The sequence below is a fragment of the Scardinius erythrophthalmus genome, assembly GCF_964197995.2.
Source record: "Scardinius erythrophthalmus genome assembly, chromosome: 1".
NCBI classification, from domain to species: Eukaryota; Metazoa; Chordata; class Actinopteri; order Cypriniformes; family Leuciscidae; genus Scardinius; species Scardinius erythrophthalmus.
Window position 1 is genome coordinate 49,439,369 of NC_138221.1, and position 17,706 is coordinate 49,457,074.

Sequence of the window (17,706 nt, forward strand, 5' to 3'; positions counted from 1 at the left end):
AGTCTTGCCTGGAGGGAACAATCATTTAATACCACACGTTTAATGTATCAAGATTACAACACATAATTGCATACTGGAACTACTGTACTTCAACATGGTAAATATGATCTGTAAGTTTTGTAATGCAATATCAGGCATATTTCTACAACAATTTCTAAAGTTTATTTGTATTATATATATATATATATATATATATATATATATATATATATATATATATATATATATATATATATATATATACAGGGTGGGCCATTTATATGGATACACCGTAATAACATGGGAATGGTTGGTGATATTAAAGTCCTGTTTGTGGCACATTAGTATATGTGAGGGGGCAAACTCCTCAAGATGGGTGGTGACCATGGTGGCCATTTAGAAGTCGGCCATCTTGGATACAACTTTTGTTTTTTCAATAGGAAGAGGGCCATGTGACACATCAAACTTATTGGTAATGTCACAAGAAAAACAATGGTGTGCTTGGTTTCAACGTAACTTTATTCGTTCATGAGTTATTTACAAGTTTCTGACCACTTATAAAATGTGTTCAATGTGCTGCCCATTGTGTTGGATTGTCAATGCAACCCTGTTCTCCCACTCTTCACACACTGAATGGCCCCCAAGGTCTCCCGATCTGACCCCCTTAGACTTTTATCTTTGGGGTCATCTGAAGGCAATTGTCTATGGTGTGAAGATACGAGATGTGCAGCACCTGAAACTACGGATACTGGATGCCTGTGCTGGCATTTCTCCTGCGGTGTTGCTATCAGTGTGTGAAGAGTGGGAGTTCCGACTTCTAAATGGCCACCATGGTCACCACCCATCTTGAGGAGTTTGCCCCCTCACATATACTAATGTGCCACAAACAGGACTTTAATATCACCAACCATTCCCATGTTATTACGGTGTATCCATATAAATGGCTCACCCTGTATATATATATCGAAAAAATAAAGGATTAAACGATAGCATGGTTAATAAAATCACATTTTAAAACATTATTTACTATACACAGCATCACTGCAATACTTGATTTCCAGCCAAAATAAAATTTGAAATAAAGATTTTTTTATATCATTCAACAATATTCGCTTAAAACAGGTTTATGAGACACAAATGTCAAAAAGAACTAAATTAATATACAAATGCAGATGCATATTCTTCTATACATATACATATTCATATCATTAAGCTCCCTTACAGTGATTTGAATATATGGTATATATGGTTTCACTCTGCCACCTTGATGTCAAAAGCTACTACTCCATGAAGAGAAAACCCAAGGTAGAAGGTCACATTCTCATTTGAACTTGGCAAGGAGGCAGTAAAAAGTGGAATGACTCTGATGTTGCTTTGATCAGATACCCGAACAAACAGATTTCCATTGTCGGTGTATCCAGTTACCCGTTTAAGCACTTTTACAACGTCTGGGTTAGTCCACACTTCACCGCCTTGCCACTTGAGGCGTCTCTCACTGAGGGTACCCTGGCAGAATTTTTCAATTGTGGTCTTGTGCACAATCTTATTGAGACCCCTTGCTTTTCCAAGGAGGAAGTGGGTGAAAATCCTTCCTTTTCTTGAGGCAGCAGATTTAATCTCAGAATATCTGTGAAGTGCTTTTATTGCATTTGTGGCAACGTCACTTCTTGGATTGGAGTCCTCAGGCCAAAATAACAGTGAAAGGAGCAAATATGTAGTATCTGGTAAGGCAGTTCTCTTTTCACTGCAAAACCGCCTACTGAGATCTTGAAGTTCTTCAATGGAAAGAATTTTTCCAGAGCCAGGTGAAGCACATGAGAGCGCTATCTGACAGAAGATGAAGTTTATGAGCTCAGTCTGGTCAAGATCCTTTTTCAGGTTAGCTGGAAAAAGGCTAATTATTTCCTCAAGCTTTGCTCCAGCTCTTTGTTTCTTGTTATCAGAAAGCAGGTAAAGAATTGTTGTAACGTTACCACCTCCGAGTTGGAAAGATTTCATTTGTCTCATTAATGGGGTAACTGTGTTTGTATCAGAAGCCTCAATGTCAACAAAGAACAACTTGGCATACACAGCACTTTTCCTGAGGAGCCATCTTCTTGGATTATTTACCGTTTCAGGCTCTCCTTCATCCAACTCCTCCTCATCCTCAGAACTGTAATTCTGAAAGCGAGCAAGATCCTCAGAAATACATTCCAGGGCATTTCTAATGCTGTTTTTCATTCCTTTTAAAAGGCCATGAAACTTCTGCCAAGTTTTCTGTACTTCCTTTGGTATGTAGTCAGTGAGCAGGTAATTCATCAACTTCCTCTTTCCCTCTTTGGTAGAGAAAATGTCTACATATGACAGGAGCTCAAGCAATCGACATCCTATATCAACTTCTCCAAAATAAGAATTATTCAAGCAGACAGTCTGTGACTGGGGGCATTTTTCAGATTCTCTAAAAGTAGTGATTCCTTTCAGAGCAGTATCGATGATATCAGTGACATCCTCTGGTTGAATATGATCTTTCATTTTGAATATGGCATCATGTTTTCCATAGAACCACTTTTTGTACACTTGTCCCAGTGTGTCAAGTATATATGTGTGCTGTGGGAGACGAGACTTGGCTCTTTTGGCCCAAATCTCCGCTTCCTCAAAACTTTTGTTTTCATAAAGCAGTCGTGCAAGCTGTTGAGCAACAAATGCATCCTCATCAAAACGAGTGTAAGCCACCTTTAAAAGGTCAATGGCTTTCTCCAGATCTTCTGTCTCGCTAACATGCTCTATTAAAGGAGAAAACCAACTGTCATTTGGATCTCCCTTGCTTTTTTTGGTCCGTTTGATAAACAGATCTCTGATAAACTTTCGAAATTCATCTCTTCCAAATCTGTGGTCGAACAGCACTTTGTCCTTAAGAAGACTCATTGCTATTTCACTTTGGCTCTGATAGCTGGATAGCTGCTTCAGAATCTCCTTAGCTATCAAATTGTGAATTATTCTCACAGAGAAGATGTGTGTCTCACTAGATTTCAGCTGTATGAAAAAAAACCTGGCTTGCTCACTTAAGGAATTTTCAAATGTTTGGTGTCGAACTTCATCAGCCCATGTGGACTCTGGACATTTGGCCTTTTGATCCAATTTGTCCAAGTGAATTCCTAAACCTAGGAATGCCTCACAGTGTGATACAGACAGGTAAGAATTCTCAATATGGCTGTTCAGTAGTGCCACAAATTTGATCAACTGTGTCTGAAGAGATGAATGATCAATTTCCTTTAGCAGATTCTTAACACAGTCTGTGACATAAGACTGTTCAAACTCTTTACTCATGAGCACCAAAGTGAGTATAAATTCTGCTTCAAACTTCAGCTTGAGACTCTCTGCTTTCTTTGAGAAGAGCTTCTTTTCTGCTGGGGACAGTTTGTGTGTAACTGCGACTGTGCGTAAAGGCAGTGTTTTACACATTCTTTCTGGATCAAGGGACCTTTTGCAGCAGAGAATGATGAAACACAGTTTTGATGAACTTATTTTCATTGTTGTGACTGCATTGCTTAATTCTCGTCTGAGGTCATCCTGATAGTTTACATTGCAGTCCTCCAGCAACAGAAGTACAGGTAAACAGGTGTTCTTGTCAACCTCCTCGTAATTCCAAAGTTGTACAGCATGCTCACAGACAGTTGCAGCCTGGTACAATTGCTTAACAACAGCACATCGCACTTTTTTCCTCCAGTTCCAGAGGATCTGCCGTGCCACTGTGCTTCCGCCACTACCAGGTTGATGATATATGTTGATATTTTCAATGGAGCGTTTTAATGAGTCGGTCTGCTCGAGGTCTTCCAACATTTTGTTAATTTCTGCGTATGCATCACGCTTGATGACTTCCCCACATTGATTTCTGTCTGCCAGCCACAAATTCAACCAGTCAATTTCCCCTCCTTGATAGAAGTATCGTTCAATTTTTTGTATTTGCTCTTGTTCCATGACATTTACATTTGTTTCATCACACTGGTCAACACGGACTACTTCTAAGGAGAGCATACTATCTTCATCCACAGGTTTTAAAAAGCATACTCCATTGTTTGACACGGGCAAATGCCTTGTGGCCGGAACACTGGTGAGCTGAATGCTTTGAACTGTAGCATCTACATGACTCATTGGCATACCAACAATACTGATTTGTTCAAGCACATCCGTCGAGCAAGACACTTGGGCAAGGCTTGACCACTTCTTGTAATTCTCCCTTGATTCTGAGATTATGACTATGTCCTCATGGCCACTCATTTCTGCATAGAATTCATGAAATGTGTCAACAAGGGGTTGTTCAAAGTCAGACGTGAGAATGAAAAGCACCACAAATGATCTTTTAGGGAGAATCTCATTGCAGATCACAGATATAGCTCTTTTCAACAGTTTTTTCTTGTTTTTGATCCAGGTTTTTTCATCACATGGACACTCATCTCCAATGTAATCATTTCGACCATTGCAGAATATCCAGCTTGTTCTGTCATAGAGCTGTAACTTCTTGACTAAGTCAGCAGTGTTCTCCCTATGATCATAATCACGCAGGAAGTGCAGGTTTACAGCATGGTGCTCTTGGTAATTGTGACAAAGTCCAGATAATTTTGAGTCAGGGTCATAATCAAAAACACAGAAGATATTCATGTGGGTAAGGAACTTGATGTTTTGTAGGTTTTCTTGATCAAATCTATTTGAAACAATAATGTACCGCAATGTTTTGTCCATGTATTTCTTCCCATGTGTCAGAAGGACTAAGAGTTTTCTTCCTAAGTCCTCTTTAAAATGAGCCTGTATCTGATTCTGGTTGTTTTCTTCCCATTCTCTTTTTTGGTCAATGTCTTTGAGAGCTTGAATGAAACTAACAAGTTCATCTTCAGTAACACGTGGTGTATTAGGTCCAACTCTTTGATAATAAGCTTTTTGCTCATATTCAACTTTATTTGCTTTCTCGTTGAACTTTGGAATGCGGGCACCATACAGTTTTTCCCTCACAACGTTCACTATGGGAACTACATCAACTTCTACAATCCAGTTTTGGGCCTGACTGTCTTTGTCAATTACTGGTATGAATTTTGGAGGCTTGATACATTTTCGGGCATCAGAGTGCTGTGTTGGAAAACAATTTTCAATGTAGTCTAAAGCATCTTCAAAGACCTCTTTGTCTTCAATGGGAATTCCAATTATCTCTCCATGTTTGTATGATGTTTTTGTCTTGTCCATGACCCCAAAATGGATTGTACCATTTGCACGCATATTCATGCACGCACATGCAAATCGAATGACTTCACTGGCAAATTTGATCTTTAGCTTTCTTGTTTCTAATTTACAGGCAATTTCCAGTGATTTATACTCATGACATGGAGTGATCAGATTGTCTATTCCTGTCTCTGGTGGGAGTATGGCATGTTTTATGTAGCTGAAGTGTTCGTCATTATCATTAAATTTCCGAAACCTACTCTGTGGCAAACAGACGGTTGATTCAAGAATATCACATTTAGAAAAGTTTTGTTCAAGACTAATGACATCACTGGAAGACACAATTTCATGTTTTGTTTCCTCTTTGCATTCTCCGACAAAACAAGGTTTCTTTTTATTTGTTTTTGACTTGTCTGGTTGTAAAAGTTCATCTCTTTTACTCAGCAAAAGCTGTATTTGGCCACCCCCAAAATCAAGTTCTTTTAAGTATGATTTTGTAACATTTAGAAGAACAGGTCCTGTTACCTCTTCTTTCTCAAGTTTCTGAATGTGCTCTGGTTTAATCCCAATTGTCTTTGACCATGCGCTGACGTGCTGTTCATTCCAGTCCGAGCATGGTATAGAATTGTAGTCTAAAAAGAGCAAATTATTGTAATTATTTTATAAAATTATTTATAAAAAGGGCAAGTCAATACCAAATAAGCTGAGAAAAATAATGTCCCATTTATCCACAAATTCACATTTTGAAAGGTCCATCTCCAAATAATTTAATAATCTTCATAAAAAACTGCCTCTAAGCTGTCAGGGTTTTGTTTAGTTCTGTTTAGTTTCATTTTGTTTTGGTTACATATTCTCTGTTCCTGTTTTGCCTGTGTTCCTGATCATTATTAGTCTCCCTGGTAGTTAATAGAAGGTATGCATTGACGTAACTTTCCTGCCAGAACACGCCCCTCTCAGCTGGACTGAGTGGCAAAAGAGCTGCTGCATGACTGGATTTAATAGAGGAAACTGCACAAACGTGAGTAAAACAAACAATTATCAGTTAAAACTAAAGGTTGAACTCGATATAGTGTTCCTTACAACTTACCAAAGATCCAGTGATCCATGGATATTGAAATGCTGCCAGGAATTTTTATATTTATATAACGCGTTCACAGTCAAATGCTTTATGTATTTCCCTGCTGTCGAAATCAGGCTCACATAAATGTCAGGGTTTCCTATCAAACTTCATCCTTACATTCTTAACTTTAAAGCAGATTTTAGATTGCTTAATATTGGCTGTCAATCACTCCCACTCCCTTTCACTGCGCTCCGTTGTCACGTGACAGGGAGGTGACTACCGCGCAAAATTTAAAAGGCTGAATAAGAGAGAAGATGAAACGAGGTTTTTCCTGCATTGAAATTTTTTGCCGGCCACCAAAGCTAATTTTTATCCCGGCAAAGCCTTATTTGATCGGTGAGTGATAAATGACTGACTGCTGCACTTGTGACTGGGCGCATGTTACTGAAAGAATGAGCAGAAAGAGAGCCCCTCCTCCGGCCGAGTGCGCACTCTTGGAGCCTTCACGTGCTATGGTAATTATGGTAAATACCAAAAGCCGACGTGGAAAATGCACATGAACACCCCCTCATGTGGTATTTTCCACTGGGCAGCTCGTAGAATATTTTGATGCACGAGTTGCCGAGATGAGATAACCTTTGACCTTTTCAAAATGGCAGAGAGCAACGCAAGAGTCGTGAATGGTTAAGCATTGTACACAACTAAACGTTTTTTGCTACTGTTAGCGGATAGTTTTTGTAGCCTATACAATGTTGTGTCATTAACTATTGTAATATAATGCGTTAACACTCAGTGTCAGTTTTAAAAATACCGTTATGGTTTGGTGTTACCTACCCAGAGCAGATGCTAGCTAGCAGTCAAAGTTATTCACTTTATGTATGCGTGTATGTATGGTAGGCCTTATTACAACAACACTGTTTTTGAGCTGGTAGGAAAGATTAGGCTAGTAGCTATGCTTCACATAAGGGTAGACCTAGAACAGACTAAAACAGAAATATTAGCTCTATTAACTCCCTTGTCCTTAAAAAAAATCTCTACTATTCATGATCTAGAAAATATACAGCATTTTATTTACTGTTTGAGTTTTGATAAATTATCTTCTTGCTGTAGCAGATGACTTAAGCAATCTAAAATAGTTTTAGCCAAATAACAGGTCTGGATCTGTGAGTCCATCTTTTCCCTACATTACGACAACAAAAGCACTTGAACACAACACACTGGTAAATACCAGTTCACAAGTGGAAAATATCATCTTTTCCATAGCACGTGAAGGCTCCATCTCTCACCGTCTTCAAACTGTCTTGCTCTCCCTCCCTCGCGCATATTAAGTAAGGGTTAATGCCCGACGAGGTGTCCATTGTCAGGTATTAATGGACAACGGCGAGGCGTGAACTGTCCGACGCGCAGCGGAGGAAATTGCCTCTGCCGAAGTCCATTAATACCTGACAATGGACACCTCGAAGGGCATTAACCCACTTAAACCATGGTCACTTGCCAAATAACACATTTTTAAAACATTAGTTTATATTTTAATTAGTTTTACAATCGAAATCTAAAGTTTTCACAAACAATAACTTGGTTTCCCTGGTTACGCCTGATGGTTTATTTACTAGGTGTCCTCTATCACTTTTTAATGGACACCCTGCAGCCAATCAGAATCGAGTATTCACCCAGACCATGGTATAATCAAAATCAATTGAGAATTGACACGATGGTAAAAGGTCGGAAGACCGAAGTTTCACATGGAGCATTCAGAGATTTTTTTCCCCTGAATTACCGCTGGCTGTGAAATGTGCAAAAAAAACGTTGCCTTTTCTGAAAAGCATTCCGCACATTCAGCTGACATAAACCACACTTTCAATAAACAAAAAAACCAATCCAGTGATTAAATGTTTTCTGTGTTGACACGAATCTTGTGCGATGTCCTAAACTGCCGGGATAATCACGCAACGCGTACACATCCACTAATGACACATCTGATTCGCGAACTAATGACTCCTTTGAACCGATTCTATTTAATGAATGGTTAAAATAACTGGTCTGTCCAACACTGAACTCATGAGACGACTGAATCGGTGTATCATAACAAATCGGTAGCACTTCAATAAAGTTCAATTTATTAAACTCTAGTTAACTACATTAGTTAACATTAACTATTAATAAACTGCACTTCTACACCATTTATTAATTTTTGTTAATGTTAATTTCACCATTTACTAGTAACCTTATTGAAATCAAAAGTTCCCTTATCGAGTCGGTCCCTCGACATTATGTATGGGGAAATCCATTTTCCTCGAAATGCTGAAGCCCGATTTGAATAACTCTCTTGCTTGCAAAAAAACTCAGAATCTTTCTTCTTCACCTGGAGCCTGGTTTCGCTGTAGACTCATGCAAACAGAGTGGACAACGGGGAATCATTGCGTTCCAGCTGATTTTTTGCTAAAAACCAACAATATGTCTCTTTGCCGCATGTGTGGTGGACCTGTTGACTTCCCGGACTTCCTGTGTCTGGGTCGGGCCCACGCGGAAGCAGCGTTTGAAGGATCAGGTTGTCAAGCCTGTGAGGAACTCCCCATCAAGATCCTTCGTGCAAGGCTGGCCGTTACCTGTAACGGTGGCCTTATGACTCCTGCCTCTCCTCCCGCCACCGTCGAGCTGCGGGCCGGGAGAGAGCAGAAAGCTCCGTCAGTGGACTCTGTCGAGGAGTTAGCGTCAGCCCAATGCCCACGCCGCCCTCACGTTTCAGAATCCCCTCTTCACCAACGCTGAGGCTTATTACCGCCCTCCGAAGGAAGTGCGGGAAATGGTCTCTTTCAGATACGGTGAGGACGACACCATGTCCACGAGTGCCTCCGACCCGGGAGCTTGGTCTGAAGCTCCTTCAGAAGCCACCATGGCCTCGCTGGACGCGGAGCTCATGGCTATCCTCAAGGAGGCAGTAGCGGACCTGGAGCTGGACTGGGCAGCCCCTGAAGAACAGCTGTCTAGGAAGTGAATGGACGGGTCCTTCCTCGGTGGGAGCCACCAGGCGGACGCCCCACAGAGACCCATGCCTTTTTTCCCTGAACTCCACGAGGAACTCACCGGGTCGTGACGCTCCCCTCACTGCCACTGCCCACATTGCTGACAAGGCATATATTTCAGCTGGACATGCAGCATCTGCCCTCGACACGATGGCAATCCTGCAAGTCTTCCAAACTCGACTCTTAGGGTCCCTAGACGAGGAAGGCCCAGACCCTGAGTCCCTCACGAAGCTGCGCACGGCGGCAGACCTGGCTCTGGACCCGACGGGAAAAGGCCCGTTGGGTCTTTTAAGCGCCGCTGTCGAGGCTTTTTCAGAAAAGTTCGCAGAGACGGCGAAGCAGTCTAAGATGATGCCGCATCTCCAGCCAAAACAGTCTAACGCCCCCCCCCCCCCCCAGAGCGCGGTCCAGATCGTCATCAGCTCAGCGTCCAGCTGGATACGCTAGGCACGCGTCTCCGAGCACGAGGGAGCGCCGCGAACCTGAACCGCCGCTTCGTCAGAGGCAATACAGGAAGCCCTGTTTTGCTACAAAACCAGCTTGTAGCAGCCAAGGGCGATCGGGGGACAAGAAAGAGCAGCGTTCCTGATGTTCGTGCCAGGAGGAAAAGGGCGCAGTCTGTGCACGACAGCAGTCCCGCGGCGAAAAAGGCGTGTTCCCGCTCAGAGTTCCCTCGGCAACCAGCAGAGAAGCCTGAGAATGTGTGTGTAAATGTTGTCATGAAACCGCTGTGTCCTGTTTAAATAAACAAAACATTACATTTCTCAGCAAAAGAGCTTTTTTCCTCCCATAACTTTTACCCGCGACATAAGTGAAGCCTCTCCCCTGTGGGACGTGCATCCCGAGGATGTGAGTGCGTGTGTCCCCGTGCAAAAAGCCGCGGACGAGTCACCTGTCATTCATATAGCTGTCAATGCTTCTCTGGAGGGCAGCCCCCACCGCATCATGCATTAATGCCCCCTCTGTCGAGCCACCTGAGTGCGTGGTCAACGCTCCCAGCGGCGTCAGATTGGGTAATCAACACTGTAAAACGTGACTATACGCTTCAATTCGCTCGCAGACCACCCCAGTTCGGGGGTGTGATTATATCAGTAGTATCAGAACAGAGCTCTCCGCTACTACGGGCAGAAATCTCCTCCCTCCTGGCCAAACAGGCAGTAGAGATAGTGTCCGACACAACCATGTAGGAACAGGGTACTGCTATGGGCAGAGTGGTCAGGCGGGTAGTGTTCACTACAGATGCATCACTATCAGGCTGGGGAGCCCTCTAGCATTCAGTACGTGGGCGGGGGACCAGAAGCGCTTGCATATAAACTGCTTGGAGATGGAAACGTTTCGTCTGGCTCTGCAGAGCTTCCTTGCATTCGTGAAAGACCGTCATGTTCTTATCAGAACGGACAACACGGCGGTGGTGGTGTACATCAATCGCCAGCGAGGGTTGCGCTCGCGTAGCGAGGCAGCTGCTCCTGTGGATGGATCGGATACTTTCGATCCGAGCATTACATGTACCAGGCATTGTGCAAGCTGAGCCATATCGCATTAATTATCGCAGGCGATACGTCCACGATAATTAATGCGATATGGCTCAGCTTGTCAGTTAACTATGGCTCTGTGTTGTAAATGCCACTCCATCTGAAAGCAGGTGATGGCGATTTACTACTAATCAAGGAACCGGCTTTACTGACGAGATGCGCCTAACAATGTCATGCGATATATCGCCCAGCCCTACTACACCCTCAAACTATAAATATGATCTGGAATCTCTTTGGCGAGGCAGAAATCGACCTCTTTGCATCAGAGGAGAACGCGCGCTGTACTTCTCGCTGACAACGGCTCCTCTGGGAGGGGACGCGCTGTCGAGCCACTGGCCCAAGGGGCGGAAGTATGCATTTCCCAAAAATTCCCCCGGTCAAATGTCGCAAGTGCTGCAGAAGATCAGGGAAGAGAGATGTGCATTGATTCTGGTAGCGTCCAAGTGGCCCAACCAGCCGTGGTACCTGGAACTGGTGAACATGTCGCCGCTCTCCCCATGGCGAGTCCCACTGAGAAGGGACCTTTTATCCCAGACAATGGGCACCATATTGCACTCCAGCTCGGAGCTGTGGGACCTGCATATGTGGCAGATCAATGCGGAGTGTCGCAGCGAGTGCTGCAAACGATAGCTGAGGCTAGAGCCCCTTAACTAACTCGAGGCTCTTATACGTTCTGAAATGGAGGGTGTTTGCTAACTGGTACATTGGCAGACAGGAACGTCTGGATGCTGGCAGCTCCCACTCTACAGCGAAAGTGTACGTGGCCTCTATCGCCGCCTCCCGTGACATGCTAGATGGTCATTCGGTGGGGAAGCACCCCCTGATCACAAGCTTTCTCCAGGGGGCGAGGCGGGGAATCCTCCCCGCCTTCGTCAGATGCCAGTTTGGGACCTATCATTAGTGCTCAGTGCGCTATCCGACTCACCATTTGAACCAGCCGAATCTAGCAACCTTAAAGTGCTCTCAGTTAAAACGGCGCTACTGATTGCGCTAGCCTGTAGGAAACGAGTGGGAGACTTGCATGCCCTGTCAGTGAACAGTGTGTGTATGCAGTTCGGACCAGACAATTGCATGGTCAGACTCACACCCAAACACGGCTACACACCGAAGGTGCTCTCAACTCCTTTCAGAGCTCAGATGATTACAATTCAAGAATTTTGCCCTGCTGAACTAGACTCCAGTTCAGTGTCACAGAAGTGAACTTTGCCCTTATGTGAACAGGACTAGCCAGTTTCGAGCTTCGGAACAGCTTTTGGTCTGCTTTGCGGGCGCCAAGAAAGGCAACGCGCTGTCGAAACAGAGACTATTGTGGAAGCTGTACGACTAGTTTATGCTTCCCGAGGAACCGATTGCCCAATGGGGGTGCGCGCCCACTCCACTAGGAGTTTGGTGTCGTCATGGGCTTGGGCAAAAGGCATGTCTATTCAGGACATTTGTCTCGCAGCGGGCTGGTCATCTCACAACACGTTCGTGAGATCTTATAACTTGGGTATTCCCTCGTTCGCACCACACGTTCTGTCAGTGCAGGAGGAGAGAGCTGAGCAGCCATTGGGCGACGTGTTTCTAACCATGGTTTCAACCAGGTCGTATAGGCAGCCTGAGTTACTACAGTAATAGCTGCGGTTGATGATAATTACATTGACTATAATGTGGCCCCTTTATTATGCCTGCGTTCATAAGCCGGCAGTATTCTCAAGCACCAACATTTTTGCTGCATTTCCCCCCATATCACACCAGTTCAGTGTTGCTTAACTGGGTAAGGGGAGATACTGATGGTGTCGGCGCCGAGTACATCTGGGTGGTTCAACCAGGTCCGGTACCTGACCTAGAGGGCTAGTGCACTATAGTCTGAAGGCTTAGTGCTCTACAGGGACTCGATGCAAGCTGAGCCGGCCAATTTTCCACACGGCGGGGTTTTTTTATACATTTCCCATACGTAATGTCGAGGGACTGACACGATAAGGGAACGTCTCTGGTTACTCAACGTAACCGTAGTTCCCTGAGAGGAGGGAACGAGACATTACGTAAACTGCCGTGTGAAAAGCCTTTTCAGCCTCAATAGCTCTAGTTCAGTCGAAAGATTCTGAGGTTTTTGGCTATTTGCAAGCAAAAGAGTTATTTAAATCAGACTTCGGCATTGAGGAAAATGGATTTCCCCATACGTAATGTCTTGTTCCCTCCTCTCAGGGAACTAGTTACGTTAAGTAACCAGAGACGTTGTATTTGTTACTGTACGTACACACCGCCGCTGACTTGAGCTGCAAAGAAGCTCTGGCCGCCCTGTCAAGGACGCTTGACAAAAAGTACGGGGAAGCTTGTTGACGCTTTGGCCGCTCTGACGTAGCAGCATTCTATGTTCGATCATGGGAGAATAGAAGCGTGAAATGTAAACAAAAAACAAGCAATACATTGACACTAGAAACCTTTTATAATGACAGCATTTTTATAACCGTTTTGGTCACATTTGGTCAGGAAAAAAAGAATAATTAGCTATTATTATTATTATTATTTGCATCTGTGCAATCGGTCAAATCGGTGTTACTGTGAGCGAATGAATTGCATTGCCGCTTAAAACGAGCATTCGTAAATATTTCCAATAAAAGTTGCGGTCATCCTCAAATGTGCATCATTGGATCATAATGGATCATCCTATCATCATAAATGATAGGAAACCCAGCAGCGGCGATGATCAGCTTCTCCTCCATTTTCTCAGAACTAATGTTTTGGTAGGAACGAAAGTTTACATCGTATGTTTCTCCGGAATCAGCCAGCGCGAAGGACGTCTGTATTCCGATTGGTTGCTGGCGTTTTGCCGCTGCTTGCCGCTGAACCGTGTCATAGCTCATTACCATAAAGTTGAGCTACTTTCAACTTTCTGATTGACGCTCTGGTCGCTCAAAACGCCCAAAACGTGACGCCGATGGATTTGACGCTGAGAGAACACCTCTTAAATGAGAATGTAAGTGTGCTTACCCCATTATTTTAGTAAGAGTGGTTAGCAAGATTTAACCTTAATAAACTACAGTATTTTCAGGTTATTTATATGACAATGTGTAGAAAACTTACCAAAAAAAACTTTTAGACTGGAGTGAGGTGAAACCAGAAAAAAAGCAAGTTGTTGTTAGCTAGCTGCTAATTGTTTTCAATTGTATATGGTAGAAAATAAAATAAAATAAACTTTTTAATGCTACTTTTTTTATTCTACTTTTTGATATTGATATGATTATATACCAAAATAATTATTAGGTCTAGCAAAGAAGGATTTTATCTTACAAAGCTATGAAATCTAGTGGTAAAATCACAGCTTTAAAAAAAGAAAAAAAAAGAAAGGATGACAGTGTCCGTCAGCCACCACCGAAGACCAATTTGGACCCAGGAAAAACCCTGTAACGCTGACAGATTTATTTTGTAAGCCGTCACCTAAAGTAACAAATAATCCTGGAGTTGGTGATGTGGATCCACCAGCTGAAAAGAAATCGTACAGCTTTCGGAGAGAGAGCCTAAAAGATTTTCGAGTGGCTCCACTATGCTGAAAGTTCAATGCATTGTGTTGTGTTCACTGTAAAGCCTGTGGGACAGAGTTTGCAGGTAACACTGCGTTCGCAACTGAATCCATAAATATTAAGCGAGAGAGCTTGGTTAAATACGGAGAAAGTGCCAAGCACAAAAAACACAGGGACAAGTGTGTGGCAAACAAATCAGGTTCATAAGGTTCGATTATTAAGGCTTTTAATCGCTAGGATGCTGCCAGTCGTTCCGCTCTACTGGCAGAGCTAAAAACTCCTAACTGGAGTGTTGGGAGCACCAGTGCTACCAAGTAAAAAAGTTAATTTCGAGCTCTGTATATATATATACATGTATATATATATATATATATATATATATATATATATATATATATATATATATATATTCATATCGTCCAGCCTTAAAACTTCTATAGTTTTTTGTCAGTGTTGCTGCCGCTCAGTCTTTTTGGCTTGACCGCAGTCACTCCAGCAGACAGTGACGTCACACGCATACCCTCTATTAGTTCCTGCACCTGTTCTGTTTTACCTTGATTACTCCCCTGTGTATTTAAATCCTGAGTCCTTTCTGTTCATTGTCCCGTATCGTTTTCATCTTTAGTTTACATGGAAGATTTCTATTATTATTATTATTCCTGTCATTCCTAATTGGACTAGTGAATAAAGACTGCCTTTGTTATGGATACCCATCTTATCTTCACTGTGCGTTCAGTACAGCTACCAAGCATGAAATAAGCAGGGAAATGTACATGTAGGCTAATTTAAAATGACAATATTCCATTTAAAAGAACAATATTGAACTGTACACTGAACTGAAACTACAGAATATGCTCTATGGTTCTAAATTGAATTCTAAAGAATTAGCTTATATAAGGACTTCTTAAAATTATTAATACTCACCCATTCTGTGAGGAATATTCAAGGAGCATGTTTCAAAGATTTTGTGCCATCATTGCTGAAACAAAGAAAACTAATCATATTTATATTTGAACCATATCTATTTGAATTGTGTTACACTGATTAAAACTCATAGGCTAACAAATGGATGTTTATAGTTGAATAGTATATCACAAATGAAGAAACGATCAAATGATGACTGCTTGGTATAATAACAAAGGGAACAAACCTGAGATCCTTTTTGCTTTGAAAAGCCTTAGCTGAGCAAGATGTGTCAACAGAATTTGACTCGGCAAAGTCAGCTTTCTGTGTTACCTGGGGGAGTGGACTGACTGAAAACAAACAGCACTTTGATAAGTTGTGAACATGCATTGTATAAGATTACTTGATATATATATATATATTGGAGGTTTACTATATGAACATATCACTTATGTGGTAAAGAACTTCCTTAATGATTTTATTAACAACTGGACATCACTTTGCATTTATACAAATATCACAATCAATAGCCTGCATTCAATATAGGCTATTATTGCACGTTCTAGGCTTAATCACAATATCATTCATATCTGCATTCAATGTCTCCCATCCTACAAAAATAAAATAAAATAATAATAATAATTTAAAGTACTCTTAAGAATTCATTTCAGTGATTCAAAAGACCTAGACTTAAAGAAACCTATGAGTATCAAAACAAATTAAAGGTGGCAGATATTACCTAAATGAGAAAAAAAGAAAATATTTTTGACACTCTTTAATCTTCCGCGTAGCCTATCTGAATACGGAAAGCCAATTTAGTGAGCTGAAAACACAAAATCTTTATAATGTAAGATATTTAAATTAAAACCAAACACTTACCTATACTTGAATCACAAATTCCAGTAACTTCGACAACTTCGCTATTGGGTGGGAGAGGGAAGGTGTAGGCCTACTACTGCACTGCTATCTACAAGCTACCACAATATTCCTATCAGCCTATATCTTTTTACATTTGTTCAAATACACAATAGACATATTACGAGCCTGAAGCAAATTCAAAACGTAATTCAAACAGTGATACAACTTGCATACGACCCTTGTCTGGTTCACTCACTAAGGAAAGCACAAAACAACATCACACACACGGAGGTACGCAGTGAAGCAGCTCGTCACCATCAGAAATATTACCAGGAAACGCCCTGGCCGTTTGTAACATCAATGACATCAAGTTTCATTTCTACAGCCGGACTTCTTTTCATTAACAAGACGGGCTTTTTCATATCCCCCAAAACACAGCAAATGTGGAAAAGAAAATGAGAAGTAAATGAAAAAAATATATATTTAATTTGTATTATTAAAATACAAAAAAAAAAAAAAAAAAAATTTGTACAATCACTCTAATGTTTGGGGTCATATTGACCTTTACACATGAGTATAAACAGGAAACGAAGATAATGGGTTTAACGTTAACATAGAAGGGTCATTCTACAGAAACGTCCACTTTTGGTATGGCAAGATGTCTTAAAATTGATTTCTTTTTCTAACATTTAAACTTACACCAATTATATTACCCTTTGACTTTATGAATACGCATAAATGGCAGCTTAATGATTTTTTTATATTTTTTGTGCATTTATTTAAAGACCGCATGTAGGCTACCATTTTTTTGTCACTGGTGTTACCTTACTTCTTTGGCAATATTAAAGGTTTTTATGAAATATTATTATTTTTTAAATTCAGCACATGTAGTCAGAGTTACCGAAAAATAATAATAATGCAACAAATAAGGAGATTATTAAATATGTTTTATTTATTTTAATCAGGTTTGTTAAAAATGTACTTGGATGAGGTTAGTTCATCTGCGCTACCATCTATTTGCTATAACAATGAAAATATTTGAAAACCAGTTAAAATCAAGTAATGATGCTATCCTTTAAATCTTAACTTTTGAGTGTAGCTGAATTAAATGGATGTAAAAATTATGTAATTATGTATTATTAAAATTATTAATCACATGTATTATGTCACATGTGACATTGTATTTAATGTGACAGAAAAAAAGACAGTGACACAATGAATCACCAATGACATACATAAGACCAAAGATCCTTATTCTTCAACTATAATTAAGTAGATGAGACTAAATTGTTACATTTGGCATATAATCTGAATTAATAGCTTTGAATAAAGTTTATCTATAAATGGGAGTCACTGGTGTTACTGGTGTTACCCATAAGAAAAGTGACACCAGTGACAGTAACACCAGTGACAATTTTCATGAAAAAATTATTTTACAAAATGGCTACTGCAAGGTATCAAACCACATCTTGCCAATCATGGTATACTAACTAAATTAAGTAGTTTAATCCATTTGTATTCTAGTTTTTTTTTTACAATTACCTAACAATAAAGTTGGTCATACCAGTGACTTCAACTAAAAGCTTCATATGAAATCATGAGAAGATTTCTGATAACTGAAAAGAGACAGTGGATCTACCATGGGCTTTTCTTTATAG

At 41.2% G+C, this 17,706-nt stretch overlaps 1 protein-coding gene across 1 annotated transcript; it reads right to left on the minus strand.

The window, feature by feature from the left end:
• Window positions 1–974: 974 nt before the first annotated feature.
• On the minus strand, window positions 975–16,416 carry LOC308698730 (sterile alpha motif domain-containing protein 9-like). Its single transcript, XM_081378989.1, has 5 exons — window positions 16,305–16,416; window positions 16,070–16,164; window positions 15,438–15,540; window positions 15,212–15,266; window positions 975–5,801 (listed from the first exon to the last, which is right to left on the minus strand). The coding sequence occupies exons 4-5, from the start codon at window positions 15,213–15,215 to the stop codon at window positions 1,231–1,233; spliced, it is 4,575 nt and encodes a 1,524-aa protein (XP_081235115.1). The 5' UTR covers window positions 15,216–15,266; window positions 15,438–15,540; window positions 16,070–16,164; window positions 16,305–16,416; the 3' UTR covers window positions 975–1,230.
• Between the last annotated feature and the right edge of the window lie 1,290 nt (window positions 16,417–17,706).